Here is a 25711-nt window from a genome sequence, read left to right on the forward strand (position 1 = left end):
TATATATATATAAAAAAATATATATATATAATACAGTATGTGTGCGTATATACAAAATGTGATACTTCAATTACAGGTATTTCATTCTTTGTGATTTGCTATGTTCCGTCTTTAATAATTTCATGCAAGTACTTCAAAAAGCAGTTGCTCAAAGTACATTATTTCTTTGAGGTAGTTCTCTTGATTTCTTCCTCATTGCCAATTCTTGCCCAGGATTCCTGAGTCAGGAAAGGTGGTCATTGCAGAAACACAGTTAACTATCACTGCCAAGTAACAACAGTAGAACCTTAAAGGAGAAACCATGCTACCTGTAATTTAACAGCAACTTGATTTTTTCTGCAGATGCTTCACAAATTCGTCTCTCTTGGTGTCAACTGACCAAACAATCTCAACTCATAACTTACCGCTCCATACTCTCTCTCTCTCTCTTTTTTTTTTTTTTTTTTTTTTTTTTAACTCCACAAAACCCCGCAAGAGTGACTTAGGAGTCCCTGACAATTCTCTCATGAATGATAAATCTGGGAGAACTGCTGGAAAAGATGAGAATGGCTAGTTTGCTTTCTCTTTAGTTTTTCATTTCTGAAGTAGAAAGATCTTACAACAATATAGTGAATGATCATGCGCATTGTGATAGTGTAACACTAGAAAAAATACAAGTTGCAACTACACTACTTAAGTCTGCTGGTCCCTTGAGCAACTAGAAGTGCTCTTCAATTCAGTGCATCTGTATCTGCAGCAGCAACAAGGCCTTAGGAATGCTCCTCAACCATCATGCTTGCTCAACAGTTGTCACAAGATGCACCAAAGGGAGATAAAAAAAACACAGACAAAACCAAGGCAAGTATAACATGGCAAGACTTGCACAGCCCAAATAGGCAAACTTCTGCATCTCAAAGATTTATGTGCAGAGTCCTAGAGATCAAATACAGAGACCATTTCAAAATACCACATGCACATGGCTAGAGGTACCATCAAGAGATTCCCTTCCCATCTTTCCTCTATTCAAAGCAGCCTGTAAACATAAGCAACAGTGGCTTTTCATCATTATCAGGCTCACAGATTGAAAAAGAAAAAAAAAGTTATTGCTGTAGGTATTAAGCAAAAGTATTTAATTCTGTGTATTTTCTGAATCACACCAAATGAAGAACAGTAATGGACAAATTATTAACAACATACTCAGGTATATTAAACCCTATTCTGCAATATAAAAATCACCAGAATGTTGGCTAGGCATCAGTAACACTCAATTCAGCATGAAAAATTGGAACTGCAAGCACACATGTATTACATCTTAAAAGATGAGAAACATATGGGTAACAGTCATAGCACGCACCATCTATACACCTGAGAAAAGAATTTGTTGATAAGAAAAGGAGGTGTTCTCTTCAGCAGTCATGATGACAGATCAGACTGGTTCTTCTTGATTCTCTAGAAACTCTTATGATTAGCTGAAGGAATAAATTTAACCCAAGCGAGTATTAATTTTACACTTTGGTTGTCTAAGAACAGTTGTTCTTCAGGAAATAATATGTTGTAGAGATCAAACAGTCATATACTTCAGATTTAGTAAAGAAAACGTTTTTCATAGAGTAGTCTTAAAAAAAAATTCAATTTTCATACTAAAACATAGATAAAGATGCATTCCATTTGAGATGAAAATGACCAACAGCTGAATGCTTTGATTTATAATAAAACCTAGCAGCATTAAGATTTGAAAGCTCCCAGGAAGTTTCTGCAGTTATTTCTACATTTGCAGCATTACCCAAGACACTTTGAAGACATTCTAAGCATAGATGTTGCATGCACAAGAACGAGCAGGACGACTGTCAAGTTTTGAACCAACAGCTAGGTTTATCACATACAGTCAACAGAATACTATCAATAACATACAACCTGCAGAACTGAAAACTGCCCTCAAAATACAGTTTTTATTTCAGGTTTAAAAATTCTGGGAGGTGATGGAGAGAAGGGGAAGAGACAAGGAGCAGGGAAGGATTAAAAAAAAAAAAATGCAAGCAAGCAAAAAGAAAAATACTTTTCACTATTTATCACATTATATATAGAACCATTCCTCTAGCAGGGGATAAATCGGAAAAAATAATTTCTTGCTGAGCAGCTCAATCAAGTGAAAAAGGTAAGAGACTTCAGGAGCCACAGAACACGGCATGCATTGCATAGTTTAACACAGAACATCTTACAGTGCGACACCTTTGAGGTCTGCTCTCCTCTGTATGCGTGTATCCGCCTTGACGGAGGGGTACAATACTTGCAAAAGTCTTCACCATTGCGTGAGTCAGCTTACCCCACATTAACATACTTTTCTTCTTAAATATTCAGGCAACTGAGTAACTTCAAGAACTCAGCAGTTTAAAAGAAATAAGAGATCCAAGAAGAAACACCCCTTCCACCCCAAATGAACTTCTAAAGCATTTGGTGCACTCAGTTTAGCAAAATTTACCGCTAAATTTCATTTCTGTATATGCAAAAGAGACAGTAAGGTACTTTTGCCTTTAAAAATTTAGCAGGCAACTAAACTGAACATTATACACAATAAGCATCTTAGTATTTTATTCATTGCATCTTTTATACAGAATAAGCTTCACTGATATTTAATTCACTGCAGTATTCTGTTGGTATAGCAACAGATTACATTATAAACAAAGAACATAAGTTTGACTTTAAAAATTGTGTGTATATATATATATATATATATGTAATTCTTCAGTTGACAAACAGCATCACAATTACTGTAAAAAACTGAAATAAGCATGGAAGCTATGGGCAATTTTTGCTTCTGATCTCCAATTGATCATTTTTCTATGATTATCATAAATATTAGCAGCTAAATTCCAGCAACTAGACATATCTTAATTTTCTAGCCGCCAGTATTCAAATAACAGAGAAAAAATACAATGAAAAAAAAATGTTTCTTTTCAGTTAAGTTGACATCTGTGACCTATTTACACTACAGAGGTTAAAAATCCACAAAAATCATGGGAGGTAAGGAATTTTAAAATAACTAGCTAAACATTACTTGAAATGGCACTTTTACAACTCAAGTGTGGGATTGAAAAATCATCGAAACAACACTGAAAAACAATACACTACAGTATGGCTATAACAAAATTGCATTAAAAGACAAAAAAACTACTCCATAAAGTGTCACTGAGATGCTCAAGCCAAAGTAATATATATCTGTATTTTTATCAAGATAGTTATTCCCGTAAAAATGCTCACATTTAAAAATAGAGTTATCATTTGGATTTTCATTAAAACAAAACTATAAGGGACTACATTAGCCAAAGTATGAGGAATCTGTATATAACATGCTTCCTCATTTTATAGCGCTAATAAAAATAGTAATAGAGAAAGCTCTTTTATAAATCTTTAATACGGATGGTATAATTTCCTTTTTTTTTTAAAAAAAACTTTTACTACGTGGGCATATGTGCATGCAAGTCTGCGCACATGTGCTTGTGCACAGGAACACACAAACACTCAGAAGTTTCAGAAGGTATACAATATATAAACACACACGTCCACATTCCTGCATATAACACTTCGATAACGCAAACGGTATGCGGGAATTCTTACACATGACAGCCAAGTGCCACATGCTGTGCTTACTTCTTAAAATTTTTCTTTCAATGTTTTATCCAGTAACTGCAGTAACACTTTCATATTTGGCTAAATGCAAGCACTGAATTTTAACAATTCATGAAGTGATTTAATCATAACAGTATTCACATTAAGGTAAATGACACTGCAAATATTTTTGAACATATGACTTCATCATGGAAGTTCATGATGAAATGGAATGTAGAAAATTATTCTGAAAATTTTTAATGAAAGATTAGTTAAATATTATGGCAAACAACTTTGTAGAAAGTTTAAAAGGTAATTCACGTTACAAAGACTGGAGATACTTTACTAGATAGAACTTTTAAATATGGATATGACTGGCATTTATTTTTAAGCTTACTTCTATAAGAAATATGCTTGTTTCCTGTACAGGTGATAGTTCGTCTATACCATTTATAGTAGAAAAATAAATTCTTTAGCAACCTAGAAATAAGTTTATAAAACTCTTGAAGTTTAATATTCTTTGCTAAACATGCCAATGTTAGACTGACAACTATAAATAAAACTATATAGACAATAGATGTAAAGTAGAACAAGATAGGAATACTACAATTTACAGGACAGACTTTATTGTACTATCAATTCCTGTGTGCTTTGCAATAGGAATAGGGTTGGTTTCTCTCTTTTTCTGTTTTGTGTTTTCTTAGAAAAGATAATTACTTGCAAGAATATAACACAATATCAAGAATTTATAATATACATGTACTTCAAACAGCAGCCGGGTTTAGGGTATCATAGTAATCTAGAATGATAATCCAAGACATAATTAGAAGTACAATACCTAGGACATTAAGTGGGAAAGGCAATTTTTATTTTAGGAAAATGGAGCAAATCAAACTCTTAAGAGCCTTAATTCTCAAAATCATCTATTTACTATAATACATACAAGACGATCTTAAATCTTGTTATAAGTGAAGATTACAACAGTGACCATCATAAAGCTTTTTTTTTTTTTTTTTTTTTTTTTTTTTAAACTACACAAAACATTCTAGCAGCTGTATGAGCCAAAATTGCTTTTTTCTTTGAAGACCTAAAAAGGTAAATTTTGAGCATGAAAGAAAAAAGCTGCTATGAGAAGTCTCACAAATAGTCTTTATCTATGGTCTCCCCTTCACTACAATTTGTAACCTTCTAAATTTTCTTTTAAACCATTAACAAAATATTTAACCAAAAGATTTGTTTAAATAAGCAGCATTGTTTTACAGCAAAATTGGTACCAACATAAAAGGAAAATAAAAGAGAGATCATTAAAAAATGGTGCAAAACCAAAAATCAGTCATTTGAATTTTTAGTACAATATACCACAGGAAAAAAAAATATGAATACAAGTTTATGTGATTTTATATATACACACTCCAAAGAGGTTAATTGTCAGTACCCAAAGTATTTATTGCTATGTATTAGCAATGCATTTTTGTATATCTTTAAAGGGTCACATAAAAATAGATTTAAAGAATAGATTAATTGAAGTCCTAGATTAAAATGTTGTTTGGTTTAGAGAATTTTACTACAACAAAGTTCATGTTTATGTATGAAAAGTTATATAACCTTATATGAAAATGTCATGAACTATTTTCTAAACACTAAATGTATTCCCAAGTGGGAAAAATTAAAATATCTAAAATATATTAGATTAAGTTTACAAGACCATCAATGATCTTTTAAACATGCAGCTGTTTACAGAATTAACAGTTTTACAAAATGTTTAGTTCAGTAATGGAACATAAAAGAAATAAGTAGGCAACATCAAAATTTTTGTACAATATTTGAAACTCACTTTTACAACAAGCATGTCCTTGGTATTGTGCTGTAAGAAATAATAAGCAGGTTTACCCACCCTTAAACTCTCCACAGGTTTACTTACAAGTAAAGATGGAAGGTGAGGGACTGTAAAGTTCTCAACAGTGCATTTTGCATTTTTCCATAAGCATACTGTCACATAAGTAACCAGGAGATTACAAAATAAACTATAGCTGGGCTTTAGTTGTTTACACAGAATGCTTGAATGTGAATAAAATTGCCAAAAATAGCATGTTAAATAACAAAAACAGCCATAAAGCAGGCTGTAAGCATTGAATGTTTCATAAATGTAAGTTTTTTTAAATCATTAAATTTCTATAGAAAAATTTTATTCACAATATAGTGTGACAAATTGTCACAGGAATGATATAGTGATTGCAATAAGGTATCATGCAGCAGCAGCTTTGTATTTATAGATATTTTTGCTTTTAAAAATTAAACCTCTCCAGTCATGCTTATCACTTTTTTTTTAAAGTATCTGCAGCGTGTACAAATGAGGAACACAGTATGAGATAACAAAAACATGTCCAATCAGCTGGATGTGAATTATTTTTTCATAAATATGAAGTACATCACTGTATCCCAAAACATGCATGTCTATAGCTTTTCCGTACTGTCCAACGCCAGGCTGCCTGCAATCATCTTCTATCTATATAATACCAAGAGGGTCTGCTGGTAATTGTGGCTGTATCAGCTGAGGCTGCAGTGGTGGCGGTAACTGAAGAGGTACCATTGGTTCCACCATCTGCACTGTGTTGGAAGGCGGTGGCTGACAAGCCACTGTGTTAGGTGCTTCTACAATCTCTCCGTTGTAGAAAAAAAACTGACACTGTTGAATGAAGGTCTCTATTACTGACTGGTGGATCTTGGTGGTAGATAAAAATGCTCTGTTTTCAAAATCAGGTCTCATCAAAGTAGGCCAGAAACAAATCGATAAGTTATCAGCAGTCATAAAGTTGGTTTTATACTGCTGACTAACCCTGGAACAAGAACAACATGCACATAATTTAATTAAAAGTGGTGTACAACCAGCTACAATTTTTATATTCATATATTTCATATATTTTCATAACTCCCTAACCGTAAGCATTATTATTAAACTTCAAGATTTGTTACTTGTCTCCAACTATCCACTAAAACAATAGTCCTTGTTTTCTTTAAGCAATTATACAGAAGAAAATCTAGACACCATAAATTTTCATACTTTTGACAGCTAACAAACGATTATATTTTGAATCAAGAGAGAAATTCAAAAATGTTCCACCAATTTTTTTGAAATGACAATAATAAATACACTACATAACACCGGTGACTAAATTACCTATAACTAATAAATACAGTTACAAGACTTCACGTTTTACTAAGTTAAGCCCATTAAAATGTCCAGAAGAAAAATGAATGAAACTGCTTCTTCCTACAGGATAACCAGATATTAACTGACAATAATAGCACTCACAGGCAAAAAAAAAAAAAAAAAAAAAAAAAAAAGGAGAGAGATCACATTTGATCATAAAAATAAACAAAACAAGAAAGAAAGAATCAAATATTGATTAAAAGACATCGCTACAGATTTTTGTATTGGCCAGCAACAGAATTTAGCCAAACTAAAGAACATTACCAGTGGAATTTCCGCTAACAGTGTTAGCGGAAATTCCACCAACAGAAGCTGAAGTAGATGCCCCTTTGCAAGTCATTGTAAGAAATAAAACTAGTAAACTATGCAAAGCAAGGTCATTTTATTACATTCCTACTAATTCATATGAAAAAAAGTAAAAGCAGAAGAGTTCAAATGAATCTTTAAAATAACTCCAATGCATGATGGAAGTTTTCTGGCAAAGGGTTTCAGCAACCATTTCAGAATAGTAAAAAGAAAGGAATAAGATGCCTTAATGACTGAATATATAGATATTTTAACAGTAATAACTGTATTGCCATATAAACTAATTGAATCACTATCTTGCAAAGAAAAAAAGAAATGAAAGGGTTTTTTTTGCTCCTGATTTGTTACCACATTAAGTTTTGCCACTGTAGCTGCGCAGTCAGAAGTGTCACAGATCATGCAAAAGAAGCAGAAGGAACAAGCTCAACGTCCAGCCTTATCTCCCCTCCTAACTTGCAGCTTTGACTTTATTCTTCATTGCTGACTCTTCCATTGAAATAGCAGTTTCTTCTTCTATACTACTTCTTCCCCACCCTACCTCCTGTGGTATTTAATCTTTCTATGACTACAGCTTACTACTGTCAGAGACTTCTGAGGTTCAGAAATCTCTGTTTTGCCTTTATACTGCAAGCAGTTAACAATGCAACTCCCATGATTACTGTGGTGTTCTCCCAACGCAGTATCTAACCAAAGCACAATCTTGGTATACTCATTAGCTGCTTATTAAAACAAGTACAGATGGGTTAACTTTTAATTCCTATGTTCACTTTCCTCCTGTATTCACTTGATGTCTTTTCAATATGCTAATATGCTAAATTGAGACAGGAACTGGTTTTTTTATACCTACTTACAAGGCAGCAACTATTGCAACTCTTACCCAAATTTAACAGTTGGGAACTTCATGAATAGAACATACATTAATTAAGATAGGCAGAACGAAACAAATCAACTGGAAGAATTTTTAGAAGTATTTTAACCAAGATTAACTACTAATATTCTTATACAAGAATTTTGCTTTTCATGTTAATACCAGCTTTTAAGAAAATTTTTCTTTTAAATTTTACAAAGTAAAATGATAGTAGATGCATAAACTGTTGAAGTAAATTCATTCCCTATGAGACTGTAGATTTGCCAGTACAAAACTTAAGAAACAGTTCCATGAGACAGAATTAACATAATACTACTGTCCACTACCATCAAAAATAGGAATTCTCTATTCTCTCACTCCTCCAGGTACATGTGTCTGCTTATACTGGTTAGTTTTGGCACCTGTCACATCCTTCTGTGAGCTAATTTGTTTCATTAAATAGCAGAAAATGTCCCTACAAAAAAAAGGTGGCTTTTGGGGTGCAGGGGGGAATGAGAGGGGCATTTCAGTAAATTAAAATCACTTTAGCAATGGTTCCAGAACCTCACAGAAGCAAGAGCAAGGGAGGGTAACAGAGGTGGAAGGCAGAGGAAGAAATGACAAGTTGTTAGTCTCAACTGTCAATTAATCCATAGGTATATACATTGGATTTAGTACTACATTTTCATGAAAAAAAACACTATTCAATATCAAAACAGTTCTCCTAAATCAAGATAGATTTGAACTGTTAAAAAAAAAAAGTTGTAAACAGTGAGCTGTAATCAGTATTCCTGATTCAATGCTATTCACTATTAGATACCGTAACAAAACATGAAGTCATTCCCAGGGAGTTTTATTATTTCATGCATTAGATAAAATTTTGGAATAGTAAAAAAAAAAAAAAAAAAAAAAAAAAAAAGTAAAGTCCACAGAGTAAAAATCTTTTTGCTCTAGTTGTTTCATTAGAATCATGTAAATGTTTTGATACTATATAAAAACATCTCAAACCCAAATCCTGGAAACAAAATACCAGTCCCTCTTACAGCCTGGGGAATTGTGTTTGGAAAACTCTTAGGTCAGGAAAGAACTGACACTGTTTGAGGCACTAAGAAAATACAAGTTCCCCAAAAGAGACATGTACCAGAAGTTAAAGGGGATCTTGAGACATAGAAGCAGAGTAATTTCAAAGTCACAGCACAGGTAAGTTTGTGATTCCACTGAAAAGCTTGTGTTCAAACTTAAACATTATATTGACAAATAAAAAAGAAACACTAGCGTGGAACAACTTAACAACTTAAACATAATGAATAGCTTATTGGTGTATATATACAGAATTGTCTAAAATGCATAAAAAAAAGCACTGGCTACTTTTTAAGTGTTAAGTTACTGGATAACAAAGCTTTTCCTAAACAAGTTTACATTTGTTTTAGTATTGGTGATGCTAATTCTATCTATTGTTAAAATTTGTTAGCAATCCAATCCAGTATATTTCAGAGAATAATCCTGTTTTTGCTGAATATGAAACATTAGTAAGCTGGTCTTTTTATTGTTTTCTATAACCAGATATTGTGCACTTCAGGACATAAAGGGTTAGGTTATGAGATACCACACATCTACTAATACAGGATTACAGTAAATTTAGAAACAGTCTTTAAACAGCGAACCATTAGATTTCCACGTGACAGATAAGATTTTGGAAGCAAATAGAAGATGTTTACTCCAAGCAACATACATATTTTCAATTAGCTTCTAATACAGTTCTCAAAAATAAAAGGCAAGAAATAAATCCAGAACTTTCCCTATTTTACTGTTATGTATAGCTTTGTCCTACATTTTAGACATTTAGCACAGTTTTTGGAGCTATATTTAGATGCTAACTTAAGCTGGCTCTACTTCGATTAGCAGAGGAGGGGAGGGAGAATGACCTCCAGAGGTCAATTCAAATCTATATTAATGTATGACTTTAACATCCATCTCCTCAAAGAAATTTGCAAATGAGGTGTACATTTATCCTTTCATCATTTTTATTACATATAGCAGAGATTCTTACATCTCTGCAGTAGTGATGTTACTAGATATTTACACTTCAATAAAATCAGAGAACAGACCACGCAGTATTTTCTTGTGAGACCTTTTCAATCAGCCTTTTTAACTACTAGTTTCAACACCTATATTAACAGATGAGCAATGCAAAATGAAATTGTCAGTTTTGATAGTCCATTAATTTTACTAATACAAATATTCATTTGCAATTTTTATAAATCAAATAGAAAAAATACCAAACCTGTTTAGATGTGTTATTATGTATTTGAAGACATCATAGTTCACAGGATGGAATTTCTTCACAATTTCTTTTAACTCATGTAGTCGTTCTGTTTTATCCAGGATCTCTACAGAGAAAAGTGAAATTTCATCATACATTTAGAAAGATAAACTGAATAAAATGTTGCTGCATCTTTTTCCTACTATAAAGGTACATATAAAATAACCACAGAGAAATACAAAGTAAGAAAATAGTCTATAAAATTCTTATCCATATGTTATTGTATAGATTATGTTCTAATAGCAAGAGGTAACACATACAAAGATTTTTCTGTATTTAAATAGAATTATTTTTCTGTGTTTAACAGCAGAAAATCATTTTACTAACTTACTGCTGGCTTGTAGAACGATAAATAACAATGTGATAGAGTCGTTTTCTATTTATTCAGAGTGAAATTCTATAAAGAATTTGGGGAAGGAAGGCATTCCCACGAACTTAGAATATGTTATGCTTGTCAATTTGTCAAATAATAAAAAATACAAGTAAGTCTGATGCAGCTATTTTAAATACACTTTTAAAAAGAGAATAAATTTTCACAGACTATGGGAATATTATTTGTTTCAAAGATAATTAAGACAAACAAAGAAAATGACTATGAAATAAAATAACACATTATAAAAAAATTACAACGTATAGAGCTACTTGATATCAAGTTATCTATAAGAAGTCAATACTGTTTTGTAACTTGAAGTGAACCAAATGAGTTCAGATTAACTCAGAATTTGTCAATAAAAACAAAATTCTAAATCTTAGGCTTTTTTTGGGGGGGAGGGGTACGACTCTCCTGCAACCGAGCTGTAGGCCTAGGTATAAGGATTGAATGAACCCACATTATCCTAAAATTATTTGCATATAGAGGAACATTAGAGCTCACTCACGCTCTCAAAATTATCTTCCATAAATTCCTATTGTACATAATTACATTTTTGACCTATCCTACTGAGAAGGAAAACTCGTTTAAACAGAAAGACTTCAATTCTTATTTAAGCTCAATATATTAGTTAAATAATATGTCACCATTAAAGCCTTTCCCACTCATCTCTGAGAACCTGAAACCTAAATGAGTAAAACTAATTATTACAGAAAACTAATGCTACTATTATACCACTAGTGGAAAATACCACTAGAACACTGAAGAACTAAACATGCTGCAGTTTGCACTTGCATTCCATGATGATTCACACACAGAAGGAATACAAGCTCACTGCTATTTTACTAAAAATTACGTGCATGACTGCATTACTAAAAAGACATCTGGTATATGAGGGCACAAAGTGACATTAAATATGCTCCAATATGTCCCAAATAAAAATTTAAAGCAATACTAATAGCATTTTAAAACATTAATACCCTACTTATGCTCTATAGAAATAAAGTTACTGTATGTTTTGACTGAAATTCAACCAATGTGCTTTAAGAAGAAATAACACTTAACTGTAATTATATTAAACACAGGATCTGCTTGAAGAGTATCTCAGAAACATCATAAATTCATTTTTACAGAGATCAATCACAAATAGACAATTTCTAACAGAATATATATTAGTCATGTCATGACCCAACTCTTGGGGTTACACTGATATCACCATGTTTTGAACAAAAACAGTAATACTGTATGTCACAGTTGTATCCTACAAAAACGTATAGCTGTTTTTCTGAAACGGTTTGCTGCAATTGCCTAAAATGATCCCAAGGAAAAAAAAAAAGATACTTTCAAAAAATAAGACCAGTTAAGTCATGTTTTCAGTTGAAGGATCCGAAAAATATTTTAAGAAACAGAATTAACCATTTCTTATAAACTTATAAGGAGTTTGAAAACAATTTGAAAAAATCTTAAGACAAACATCATAATATTCCACAGACATCTAATTTCTAAAGTCTTACTTTGAAAGCAAGATTTCATGAATGCAAAATCTTTTTTTCCTATTACCAACAGAAACACACTTCCAAGAACTTTCATCACATGCAGAGCAAATACATAATGAAACACAGATTTCTCTAATTAAACTTTCTGGGAGAATGGGAAATAATAAACTACCATTTAGAAAAAAAATGTATTAAGCTTATTTTGTCATACAGTTCTGTTAATTTTAAATATAAAGTGCACATGCCTAAGCAATTAAAAAAAATTATTTCAATGCAGATAGTTATTTCAATTTACAATGAGTTAAAAATTATAGTAAGTGCAATCAATACAACATAAGAAGACAAAGACAAAATCGTTTATTACTTACTTGATGTTTCTAACAACTCTTGATGCAAAGAGTAAGGAATTAATGGATCTGGCAGATCTGCAAAAAAAGCTTTAAGAGCCCCAGCCACAGCATTTACTGTCACTTCCATAGACTCTAGACTGATATTATGATCTGTAAGAGAGAATTAAACAGCAGTGTAAGCAAAACCTACAGCTGCCATTCTTCACTGTATTTTATGAAAGTAAGAATTTGCTGAGAATATAAAAATGAAAATGTTGCCCAACTTTTGTTAAGCAGCACATGAAAATACGCACCAGTGGATCAACTGCCATCACTTTGATCCACATGCAAATATAATCAAATAGGAGAAAATCTGACAGAAAAAAAAAAAAAAAAAAAAGACACACGAGCAGGAACTTAGGTTGTTATAGGAAATAAGAGTTGTTTAACACTCCATGAGGACTTTAATGATTTTCTATTTGATTTTAACTGGCTCCTAATTGATTACTTTTGCCCAATAATAAATTTTAAATTCCATTTCCATTTCCCCGATTTTTTAAAAAATATAACTGGTATATTTGAATAATTTTAGAATTAATGTAACCTTGTTCATGTGGCCATATTTGAAGCCCTTTAAGCACAGATAACAGAATATGCCATCGGTTGCACATGACCATATAATTTACTGCTAGATTCCCAAATATCAGAAGCTATATGCTTTGTAACGGGAGTACTAAAAATTTTGAGATTTAGAATACTACATAATTTTTAACTGAAAGCAGTAAGTAGAAGCAAAAAAAACTAATCAAGTAGCTCTCTGATAAAACCAGGAGCAGTTTAGACTACATTTAAACCCTAGAATGTAACATAGGAAATCCACACACAACACTTAAAACCAGCTTTCGCTGGCTACAAAAATGCTTCCCCATCCTTTGTCTAGACACTGCATCATTGGTTATATCCTGGACAATGCCAATACAATATACCAGGGCATTACAAAAGCCAGTCTGAGATGCAACTCATTTACTTTGCATTGTCTATTAAAAATCTATAATAAAAATCTATGGAGAAGTTAAGCTCCATTTTGGCTTTAAATAATAAAATATATCATTACCTTGATCAAACTGCTTCTGAATGTTGTCTTGATCTGTTTTGTTTCCACTTACACGGTACAGGCCTTCAGTACACAAACCTTAGTAAGAAGAAAAAAATTCATATAGAAAGGTACCTCCTACAGAGCATGACAAAGCTAGTCAAAATTACTAATTCAGATATCAAAAGCAGGACTATAAATGTAAATGCCTAAAAAAAAAAAATTACAGAGATATTGGATTACAAAAATGCACAATACCAGTGGTCCACTATGTCCACTACTCCATTCAGTGTAAACCAGAGAAAACCATGTTGTAGGATGTCAAGAACCTAAGAGCAGGCATTTGTGGAATAATTTTCATGATTCTCTTCATGATCTCTATCACACCTGCTACTTGCAATTTAAAAAAATAATAATTAAATACGAAAATTCTTGGGTTTGATACCCACAAAAACATAAATTTAAAAAACCTTTACAATTTGGGCTCAACAGCTTCTTTTGGTAAACAATAACACACTAACAAAACCAACCACTTTGAATTCATTCTGAATTTTTTACTTATTAATTTCATGGAGAAATACACTTCTATATAACAAGACAAAGAATCTTCTAATACACTTTCCCTTTTATAAATTTGGTATCCACTTTTCCTCACTTCTTTTCTAAAGTAAGTTATCACATCATTTTCATGCCTATTCTCATGACATGGGGAAGAAAGCCCCAGGAAAGTTATGCAGGGTTTACATCATTCCCTTGTTTTACTGCATGTTTTGGAGTCCTTTTAATTACAACTGGCATTCTAGGTAAATGACATTATACCATATATACATACTTTCTTTTTACTGATATATATATATATACATATATATATATATACACACACACACACACTCTCTCTCTCTCTCTCTCTTTCTCTCTCTTCCATTGTTTATATGTCCTATCACCTTGCTACCTTTTTTGCCCACAGCTACTGAGTGAATGGAAGTGTCCATTCTGCTAATCACACTGTTACTCAAGATCTTTTTTCTTCATTAATCTAGAGCCCATTAGGGAATACAAGCAGCTTACAATTCCGTAACTCTTCAAGATACTTTCACAAGTGCAACATTAGCTATATGCTAACTCTCTATAGCATTTTTTTTTTAATTAAAAGTTTTGGAGCTCTATGAAATTTCTTGGCTCTTTACCATCACAGCTTAGTAACTGAATGCCTATTACATTACCAGGTCCATTCAGAGACTGTGGTGACAAAAGAGGTACTGTATGTGTCTTAAGTTACAGAGATGTTAGGAATCCTGTTAACATGCCCAAAGATATGGAAGAAAGCATAGAACGCCCTTAACTTCTTCATGGTACTAGGAAAGTTACACCCATTCATTCGCTGGCTATCTGCTCTTCCAATGTAATTTTTCCATTTTATTGCATCCACATTTCACACTTCACCTTAATGGCTCAACCAAGGCTACCTTAGCAAATTGAATATTTTGTTTTCAAAAAACCCCAAAACAAAAACCAAAACAAAAACATTTATACCTTTTATACCTTCATTTAGCTTTCCAAATCCATAGCCAAGAGTCTTCTTGTATAAGCAGGCATCTAAACTGATGCTCTCAAAAAACCCTGAGCACTACTCATTGACACAACCAAAAACTGTGAGTTTACAGTATGGTGGCACAAGGCAGAAAATGGTTTAAGTGACAGCAAATATGCTATCATTTGGTTGAGTAACAACTTCTCACAAATCAGGCTCCACTACAACAGATAAGATGATCACTCCCACAATTACTTTTGTAAATTGTATAATCTAGGGCACTCCATAGCTTTATTCAGCAGATCAGCCTAGCGTCCCTCTTAACCTGTATGTTACCCAGACACAAGATTAAATGAACCTGTCAGACTAGTCCAGAATGGCAATTCCCATATGCACAGGGTAAGTACAGTGCAAGGAATCCAAAGTCTTTTCAAGTAAGAAAACTCTAGCACTTATACAGAGTATATTAGAAATCCTACACACTCAATCTGTGCATATGAACACTGGTATTTAAAGATTCATAGGATGGTCAATTCACACACTCAAAAAGCAAATAAAACACTACTGCTTCTTATAGTGAAATAATTCATAGAATATTGAAATATAGAAAAAACCCAAAACACTAAGTACCATAAAAACCAGTAGTTTTAGAAAGACTCCTCAAAACCAGAAAGCTCTCATCTAAAACTGAATAGCTCTATAATTTACATTAACCAATTATTAAACAAGCTCTCAACCTTTTTACAAAGTGTTACTCTTAATCTTGTATTTCATGGCATGTTCACTTTGACAAAAGAATAAAACACTTCAATTAATATGACATGACAAACAGCAATTCACTTGCTCTGTATCTGTCAAAGAAAAGGTAGGTGCACTCTTTATCTCATTAAGAAACGGATGACAGATCTGAAGATACTTTAATTTCATTGTTCCCCAGCATATTCACTGTTTGGTAGCTTTGGGCCTGGAGGGAGGGAGAGGATGAAGAGGGGCAGCATAATCAGAAGTACTCTGTGAAAGACATTGACATCTTGGGCTTATCTTCATTGTTTAGAAATTATTTACATAATTCCCATGATGTTCTCTTTGAAGAGATACCTTAATTAGCAATACAGCACAAGTGCACAACATGTGTTCATGAATATTTATTTCAAAACATTTGTTTACAGTTTTCAGCAATTCTCACACACTAATATGTTTTGTGTGCTCTTCTCCATCCATTAGGTAGTCAGTCTTCTATTAGGAAAAACAACTGATGGCTGTTTTTCATCCGTTTGAGTGCGGGCAAGGTTTCTTCCCTGTTGACTAATTCCAAAGTTGCAAAACACAAGGAGAATCCTAAACAACAAAACTCAAGTCCTGAGGTGATTACAGATTCACTCAGGTTGGAAGGGACCTCAGAAGGTCATCTAGTCCAACCTTCTCCTCAAACCAGGGTCAAAACTAAGTTCAGACCAGGTTGCTTAGTCTCTTTGTCCAGTCCAGTCTCAAAATCCTCCAAGGACAGAGAGTCCAAAGCTTCTTTGGACAACCTAATCCAGTGCTTCAATAATCCTCCTTTTTCCTCTTCTTATCCAGTTGGATGACCTATTTCAGTGACCATTGTCTTCTGCCACATGCCTCATTAAAGAGCTTGGCTCCATCTTCTCAGTAACCTTTCACAGGTAAGGAAAGGCCACAATTAGGTGGCTTTCCTTTTTAGGCTGAACAAGCCCAGTTCCCTTTGCCTCTCCTCACAGGTCATGAGCTCCAGCTCCTGACCCTCTTGGTGACTGCTGGTCTCACTCAAGTTAGTCAACAACTTTCTTGAACTAGGGCACCCAGTATTTCAGATGAGATTATTTTTCTGTATTATCACTGCTGTTGAAGTGCTGGCTACCATTTTATTGGTACAGTCAAACACATCCTCAGCCTTCATCACTAGCAAGATGCACTACTGACTTATGTTTAGCCTTCTGCTCATGAGAATTCCCATATCCTTTTCATCAGTGCTGCGATCCATCCAGTTAGCTCCCTTGTACTATTGCAGGCATTTAATCTTTGCATTTGTCCTCACTGAACTTTATGAGGTTGCTGTCATCCCACTCCTCCAGCCTAACATTCCCCTGAACAGCAGCCCTGGCCTTGAGTGTATTAACTCCTCCTCCCATTACAGGATTGCTCACAAACTTGATGACCGTATGTCTTGTACTGTAAGAACAGCTAACTCTATTGTGTCTGTCCAGAACCTCTCATCACAGAATCACAGGCTACATGTATTTTGCTAGTCATATACCTTCATAGGCACCCGAGCCAACTTAATTGACAGTTCAGATTGAAAGATATCAGTCCAACTTTCTGCTTCGTAACTCTCTGCTTGTTCTTCACACTTGCTTCCTTGACCTGCTCCTACGTAGCTGCATAGTCCTGCTCGCTGCTCTGCACTTGTCCTGACACTTAACTGATCCTTAATTCACCAGAATTAACACTAAACAGCAGGACTCTGATCAATTTTTGCTGAGGTAATATTCTAAAATACTGAATTCCACTGCTTTACAGACAGGTCCAACAATCGCCTGACATGAAGAGTGGCAGAAGTATGCAGCAAGAGAGAATCATCCCATTTTGGAGGTTACTGGCTGTTACACTGATTTACTCCTTCTTATGTATGTACCCTTACAATGCCACATCCCAGACACTGGGGCTAACAGAGTGGCTACTCTTGTCACAATGTTTTCTCAACACTACCCAGAATTGTTACAAGTTAACCTCTAGCCCTCTCAAACCCTTCCAGTAAAAGAAAAAAAGAAGAAGAGATCATCCATCTTGAATTTCTGGATTTTAGAGTCATTATGAATATATTTTCAATGATTTATCAACCTTTTTACCTAATGTGGCTCCAATAATTCATTCGCTCATGTGGTTCCTTCCCTATTTCTACCCCCTTCTTTGCCTCTTTGACCTCTGCTCTGTACCCTTTTATGTCAAAATCTGGTCTCAGGGCATATTCTTTGGAAATAAGGGACGTGGGTATAACCTGGATGAAAGGGAAATTCACAGAAGACAGTAGTCTTTTACTCACATTACTTTTGAAATTTTAAGTTTAACAGTGTTAAAAGAATACACAAAGCTTCAAAAGCAGTAATCATGACACATATACGAAGTACACAACTTCTGATTTCACCTATAGCTCTCCTCTGAGACTTTCCACCAGACATCAAAACAGACTTGACACTGTCAAATGCGCTTTCCCTAATTTATGGCCTTCCTTGTCTCACAAGAATTACTTAATAAATTATTAAAAACATATTGTTGTACATATGTTGTACATAGCCAAACACTGAATTTATGAAATAGGAAATTTGAGCTAGTTTTCAAAATATTAATTTGATACCTCCTTACTTAGTAAAGAAGATGGAGTAAGTCATTCACACTAAGTATTTCCACAAAGGCATCCCATTCACTTAACAATATACACAAAAAATAAATCCCCAAAGAGAAAAAACAATATCCTAAAATTTCATGTAATATTAGAGAAATCTGGCAGATAATCCTCCTTATTGTCTACATGATAATTCATAAGAACCGCAGTGTCACAGAATTTCAAAACACAACTCATGATATTGATGCTATTAATGAACAGTTTGGCTTCAAAAGCTTTCTGTATCTCAGTTCTATTGCCTATGTTTAAATACATGAATTTGGAAAAATAAAATGTACTAAAAAAACGTTATGACCTACATCAGCTAGAATTTGAAAAAAATTAAAAGCTAAGGATTTTTTTTGCCTGCTACCATAATTGCCATTTGGTTTCTACTAGAACAGCCACTACAATTTTCTTAAAAAGCGAAATAGGAATTTAGTCTTTTTGGTAACACTGTTTCTCTGCTGAACATATTTCCATAAATCTAGGTTGCAGAACACCAATGTAGTTGAAAAGTTTATTTCAAATGATAACAAAATGACCTTGTATACAGTCCATCAGAATAAAACAGTAAGAGATGCCAAATATAACTGTACCATCAAAATATGTTTTCTGGAAGACCATAACTAAAAATAACCAATGTCAAAGAATTAGTTTAAGTAGTTCCCCTCATTATATACAGATTTAAGAGGAATGTAACACTGGTAAAAGCATACAAACATTAGCAGCTTTTACACTACACTGTGTCAGTGATGTAAAAATCTGTATATTCCTCAAAAAAAATTTCAAGTAAGATCACAAGATCTTCACCAGAACGTAGTTTTTCTGTAAGTAGTGTATATAAGTATTTTAGTGGAAAGTTTGATAGCTCACCACCACCAAGTTACTTACCTGAGAGTTACAAGATTATTTTATCTTGATCAATGAACCTATAGAAAAGAGTGCTAACAATCAGATTACTCATTCTGCTAAATTACAAGCAAGTCAAAAATTTAAGTCTTGGATAAATGAAGAATTTTCCCACAATCACAATGTATTAATATCCAAACAAACTTAAGATATTTAGCCAAGCCTTCCTCATTCCTTATCTAGAAGTAACAGTTAGTAAATTTAAGGTAATAATTACATGGTGTTGCATAATTTTCTTTTAATCACTATGTTCCAACAAGAGAAATAGTATGTGCTGTTCCTGCTCTGTATTAGTAGTATCACAACAGTACACTTCGTTACTGAAATAGAGGTTCTAATAAAAGTTTACTGCTTACTTGGTTTGGATCTGCTTAAGCATTAACCATTTCCCTCCTTCAGAGTTCCTACTTTCATTGCCATCCCAGAAAGAATCCAAGAAGATGCAAGCACTCAATCATCTTTGAAAAAGAGAAATTATTTGATTCAAAAAAAACCAAAAAAATCAGTTCAGAATAAAACTTACTCCTGGAAAATACCAACCTAACCGGGAAAAAAGAAAAAAAAAAAAAAAAAAAAAATCTGTGCCCTGACCTATGATTCCTTCTGTCCACTAGATCTTTTTTCATCTGCACAGGATCAATATGCTCCTTCAAAAGAAAAATGTACTGTTTCAGAAAAGGCTACAGAATTTTTTTCAGCTCCTTTTTTCAAATTGTCCTTTTTCTACTGGAGGTACACATTTTTCTTTGTGAAACTATTCTGAAACAGCATGACAAGACAGGAACATTCAATGGCATTATCTGCATGTTCTCTATTCTTTACAGTTTACGTTGAAATAAGAATCTTCAAGGACACTTTGCTATCTTCCCATCTGAGCATCCAGAGCAAAGCAGAGAAAAATCATGTTCCATACTGCACTATTTTTAACCTCAGTCACAACCCACAAGAGAGGGTACAAAGCACAGTTTTATAGTTTCATGAGATGGATACAGGGTATTTTAAAAATTAAGATTATCCTTTCAATTTGAGATTAATCATATCTGCATGCAAAACCTGCAGTTCAGCCGCAATGCACACTATATCCAATAATACAAATGGAAATTTATCCCAAAGTCTGCTCCCCCCCCCCCCCCCCCCCGCAGTAGCCTCCCTACCTGTAACATCTAGGTTATACAAGGACTTATTTTCAAGAAAGGATAATTCTGGAATATATATTCTGGAATATATATATATACCTGAGAAATATTATACATACAAAATCTTCCCTTTTCCTTTTTGTTCTTTTTAATAAGCAGGGAAAAAAAAGGCTCTGAAAACAAAATAATTCGAAATAAGGTCAAAACTTAACTACTTTTGATATAAAACTATTACCTCCAGAGAACTGAGGCACACATCATCAACTACATACCAGATTTGACCACAGACAGCAACTGTTCCTTCCTAATTGTAAGAAACTTCAAGAATAACAAAAAATTCTTTAGAAGCATTACAAGTCACATTTTCCAAACTCTGTAAGATTAGAACCAAGCTGATACCAAACACCACAAGTACACTGCTTAGGTATAAGCAAAATATAGGAAATACATATGCTTCAAAATATGTTTTAAATTAGACTTTCTTACTTTTCAAATCTGAAACCTAAGCCTTTGCTTGAGTTTTGTGGAGACACAAGCACCTCTTGAAGATTAAACAAATCACAACATAGAAATGGTTTAAGGACTACTTTTCAAAAACAGTAATTTGGTGATTCATACTCCTAGAATTTAAAAATTTGACATATGATGAAAAAATTAAGGCATTCAAATCAAACGCTAACTTTATCTTCTGAGATTTTCATCTAGTCAAATCTGAGATTTGAAAATACTTTTCAATTCCAAAGCCTTGAACATGGCTGAGAAACAGACAAGGCAAGGCAAAGAAACACCACCAACAACAAAAAAATCACCCCCACACACTACAGTCTTCATGGATGTGAACACCACAAAAGTACTTTAAAAGAAAAAACTAAATTTAGTCCTTTCCATAGAAAGGAAATGCAATAAAAATATACTGATTAGCCTCATTCAAGTAGAGTTGGAATAGACTGTAGTTTTTGATTATAAAGAGTATTGCAAAGTGATTACCAGAAAACATTTCCACTAATACCTTCTGAGGAGTGAAAGGACAGATCTTGAAAGAAAGATGATTATTTCCTTTTTTGAACACGTCCATGTTCAAAAAGATGTAAAATAGCAAACAAGAGAAAGGGGAGATGATATTCTGACAACTCAGGTCCTGAGAAGTAGGACACTCAGCAAAGTTGTGCTGGACTAAATACTAGCGTGCCTGAAGGTTCAGTTAGTAATGACAGCAGGTTGACTTGCTGAAGGACAACAGAATACAGAATGACTCCCCAGGGCCAAGGAGCTGATACAATAACTTTATAACAATGGGAATGGTGTCCCGGACTCTAGTCCAGAGCTAATAGATCCTGGGTCCAAAACTAATGGCTTGTCCTGGCTTGCCTTCTTCAGGCCAATGACATCTAGAGGTGTTTGCATGGATTTTACTATTAGACAGTCCCAAAGTCATGCTGTCATTCTATTTCAGTACAGGATATGAAGGCACGCAAGTGAAACATTCCCTTGGAACACGAACACTTCTCAAAGCCAGAGAGGTTCTATCAAAAGAGGAGGCTGGACAACAACAAGGCTTGAATCTCAGAAACCTACAGAGTATTACACCACTCTTCGAATATAGTATCAACACAGAAATAAGACAAATCAAAAACAAAGTTCCCACAGTCAAGTATAAGAGTTGAAAAGAGCAACCAAGAACTACTTGCACAGAATCCAATGTAGGAGAACAAAAAGAAATTGTGACATACTTCGAAGAGGTTTTATTCCATCTTTACCAAGTGATAAAGAGAAACACTAGGACAACTACTGTTCTTCCAACAGTCACACAGAAAGCATTTAGAATGCACAGTATTTGTGCAGCTTATAGGTATAGCTAGAATTAAAAGTTCACCTGCTTTCAGTACCTGCACAGCAACATTCCAGAACGAACAAACATACAAGCAACCAGCTAAAAGAAAAGCAGTATGTCCTGAGTCAGCACTTGTAAGAAGATCCTGGCAGTCTAAAAAAGTCAGCAGCTTGACTAAACATCTTATTCCTCAAAGACAGGTCATTAGAGGAGAGTAAGCATTAAATCTTCTGGCTGCCTGAGTTATTTGACGATTTAGGGGAGAAAAAAGAAAAAAAAAGAGAGAGAGAGAGAGAGGAAAAAAATCAAGTTCCCACGCTACTACTACTATAATTCTCTCTTTTCCACAAGCTGATAAAACCAAACTTTTCAGATTAAATACTGGATGTTTTGAAAGTCTACCACACAGCCAAAATGGATTACAGATAGTAATTCATTTAGGCAGTTTTCTTTAGATCTGGATTTAAATTTGTTGTTTGAAGGTATTCTTACTAAATTAAACATTCTCAAACGTAAGATAAACTTCTTGATTATACAGACTCTTCAAAAACTCATTTGGTCTACTACAACATAGTGAACACATTAGCCATTTTTAAATAACACAGAACTGAGATAGTGACTCGCCCTTTTTTTCTTTCACCTCTACAGTCAGCAGCAAACCGAAGATATATTTACAGTGATCTGTACCACTGTATTACTCCTTTCCCTTCTTTCTCCTTCCCCACCTTTTCCTGGGTCAGATGAGGAAAACAAAAGGAACAACAACAAAAAGAAATTCTTATCTCTAGGCAAGGAATCAGCAAAAGAAATAGAGAAGTAAGTATAAATCTACCTTTAACCTGACTTTCAAAAGATCAGTGCCTGAGGTTTCACCAGGTTTTTTATCGTAACAATGCAGAATATATAAATCTTCAAAAACCACCAGTAGTACTTCTGGGGTTACTACTCTTAGAGATGGCAGTAAAACTTAATTTTAATTAAAGAAAGAAAATCCTTCAGTTTTACTCCTGCTAAAACACTGTCACTTTCCAACAAAAGTTGTATTACAGAACTAAGAAAACATTGGTGAAAGTACGTCATTTTATGCTCAACAATACCTAATAGCACGCACCCACCAAAACAGAATGCTCTTTCTTCAGCTCCAACCACTCATTTCCACTCCCTCCCTTGCCTCAAATCTAGCAAACATCCAACTTCAGAGTAAGCAAGATCTACACACTAAGCAAAAAACACCAAACCTCAAAACAACTTCCCACTGTCAAACACAGGCTTCTCTGTTGGATTAGCAAGATGAGATCTTACTTGCCTCGTGGCCATATAGTAAATAGCCTGAAAGCAAGAGAGGGGTCAAACACATGACCATGGAGAAGGAAGAAAGATGAGAAGTATACAAAATTAAATCCAGAAAGATGCATCTTAATATGAAAACATATGCATTAACATTTTACTTGCAGTAGATCAAGAAGATTATAAAATAAATGAAGTACCATAAACCACACTGTATTAAAACAAAGAAAAACTCCACATACATTCACAGAGCACATTTCATAAATTTAAGCTAACAAATCCTCATAGATGTTAAGTTGGAATTTACACAAATTGCTTAGCATTTTTCATGTAGAAATCATTGTTTATGCAATATACAATATTTACAGAAGAAACTTTTCTGCTTTTGCAGCACATTAAAATGCAAATCTAACTTTATTTGCAAAAAAGAAAGCCCATTGACTGATTAAATAGTATGAAATACTTGTTTTCTAAACTTGGAAAAAGTGGACTTCAGGATAATATAATATTTTTAATATAGTAAATAAGATATACCAGAAATGGTAAGAAATGCAAGATTAGAACACCACTGGGTTAAAATTCAGCTGTGGTTAGAAAGTAAAGTCAGTTCTCAAAATTACATTACATAAATGTTAAATTCCACATGTTCAAGGGTAGATCAAATATTTGTATACATGGGGAAAAAAAACAACCAGTCACATTAAGTATACAATTTATAGAAATTATTCCTTTTTCAAAATGGAATTTTCCCACAATAATTTAACATTCTAGAAGTAAGGCTCTAAAAGATAATATTCTAGAAGTACTTTAAAACGTAAGATGAGAGGCATTACTTATTATGTTATTGTAAAAGTCTTTCCTCCAAAAATGCTATCTTACCTGTATCTTCAATGAATTGCACACATTTTTCAACAAACAGAGGTATGGGTTTCTCAAGTGTAACCAGATCCTGTAGGGGCATCCCAAAGTAATTACTTTCCCAGTTTCTACGGATTGGAGGATTTAATGCCTTTGTTTTCTTTTTCTGCTACAACAAAAACAGAGTTAATTTAAGTAATAAGTAATAAACAAGTAATGTTGTAATTAACTTGTACTGCAACCATTCAGTATAAACAAACAGACCACCTATCTACTGGACATGCAAGCTCATCTACAGTAAACTAAGTAAAAATAAAAATATTTTTATAATAGCATACACCAGGTAAAAAAGCACTCAAATCATTTCTATTAGATTTGGTCATTTTTGTATCACATAAGGAACAGGACAACCCAGCAACTGAAACAAAACAAGGGCAAACATAAAAACATCCTACTTGTTAAACGTTGCTATGGCTAGTCTTCATGTATTAACATTTAGCATCATTCACAAAGAAATCTTCATGAAGAAAACTATAATCATATCTTCACAAAAGTTTTTAGAATAAGACTGTTAATGAAGATTCTGAACAAAGCTTCTGAGAGTCTTTTTCTTTTAGTAAGGATACTAAATAAACTCTACAATGCAACTATCCCAGAAACGTGCTGTTGTAGAATACATAGCAAAGAATCTGTAGGTAATTGTTGCATATACTTCTACTAAGCATGAATGCTTTGTTATAGGCCTAAGACTTTAGTCAGAAGGAGGTTTGCACCTTTGAAACTTAGTGGGCTTGATAACGAGTTTTTTAGTTATTTGTTTTTTTTAAAAAAAAAATGATTTTTTTTAAATGAGAGTGACTTTTCATAGTTGAACTAATAACTCCACTGTGAATGATTACAGAAATTACATTGTATCATACAGCATTTTTCATCTTTGAAAGGTGATGAAAATATTCAGAGATAGCAGTACAAAATGATCAACCAATTGGTTATACAGCACTGAATAAACACCACAAAGAGATCTAGCCCTTCATTTTCAGATTTCTATGAAGTAAAAAAAAATAAAAGCAGTTATGTTTTAATATAAAAGCTACTGTCAACTTCCTAATAGTAAAAAAAGAGCAGAAAACCAAAAATCACAAAAGCTGATTTAAATTTAACATCTCTTCCAATATTTTATCTTATAATTCCTCCTC

The 25711-nt window shown here is 33.5% G+C and overlaps 1 protein-coding gene across 2 annotated transcripts in view; it reads right to left on the reverse strand.

The window, feature by feature from the left end:
* Nucleotides 1-4189: 4189 nt before the first annotated feature.
* The window catches only part of ARHGAP5 (Rho GTPase activating protein 5), a 43845-nt gene continuing 22323 nt past the window's right edge, over nt 4190-25711 (reverse strand). The window contains exons 3-7 of one of the 2 annotated variants that reach the window (XM_062577303.1): nt 24537-24681; nt 13582-13659; nt 12507-12638; nt 10234-10339; nt 4190-6422 (exon numbers count right to left, since the gene is read on the reverse strand). In XM_062577303.1, coding sequence (XP_062433287.1) covers nt 6092-6422; nt 10234-10339; nt 12507-12638; nt 13582-13659; nt 24537-24681 — 792 coding nt within the window. In that variant the 3' untranslated portion in view covers nt 4190-6091. Of the gene's footprint in view, nt 6423-10233; nt 10340-12506; nt 12639-13581; nt 13660-24536; nt 24685-25711 lie in introns of both variants that reach the window. The other variant, XM_062577302.1, reaches the window with a different exon arrangement.

Source organism: Rhea pennata, chromosome 5, assembly GCF_028389875.1.
Source record: "Rhea pennata isolate bPtePen1 chromosome 5, bPtePen1.pri, whole genome shotgun sequence".
Classification (NCBI taxonomy): domain Eukaryota; kingdom Metazoa; phylum Chordata; class Aves; order Rheiformes; family Rheidae; genus Rhea; species Rhea pennata.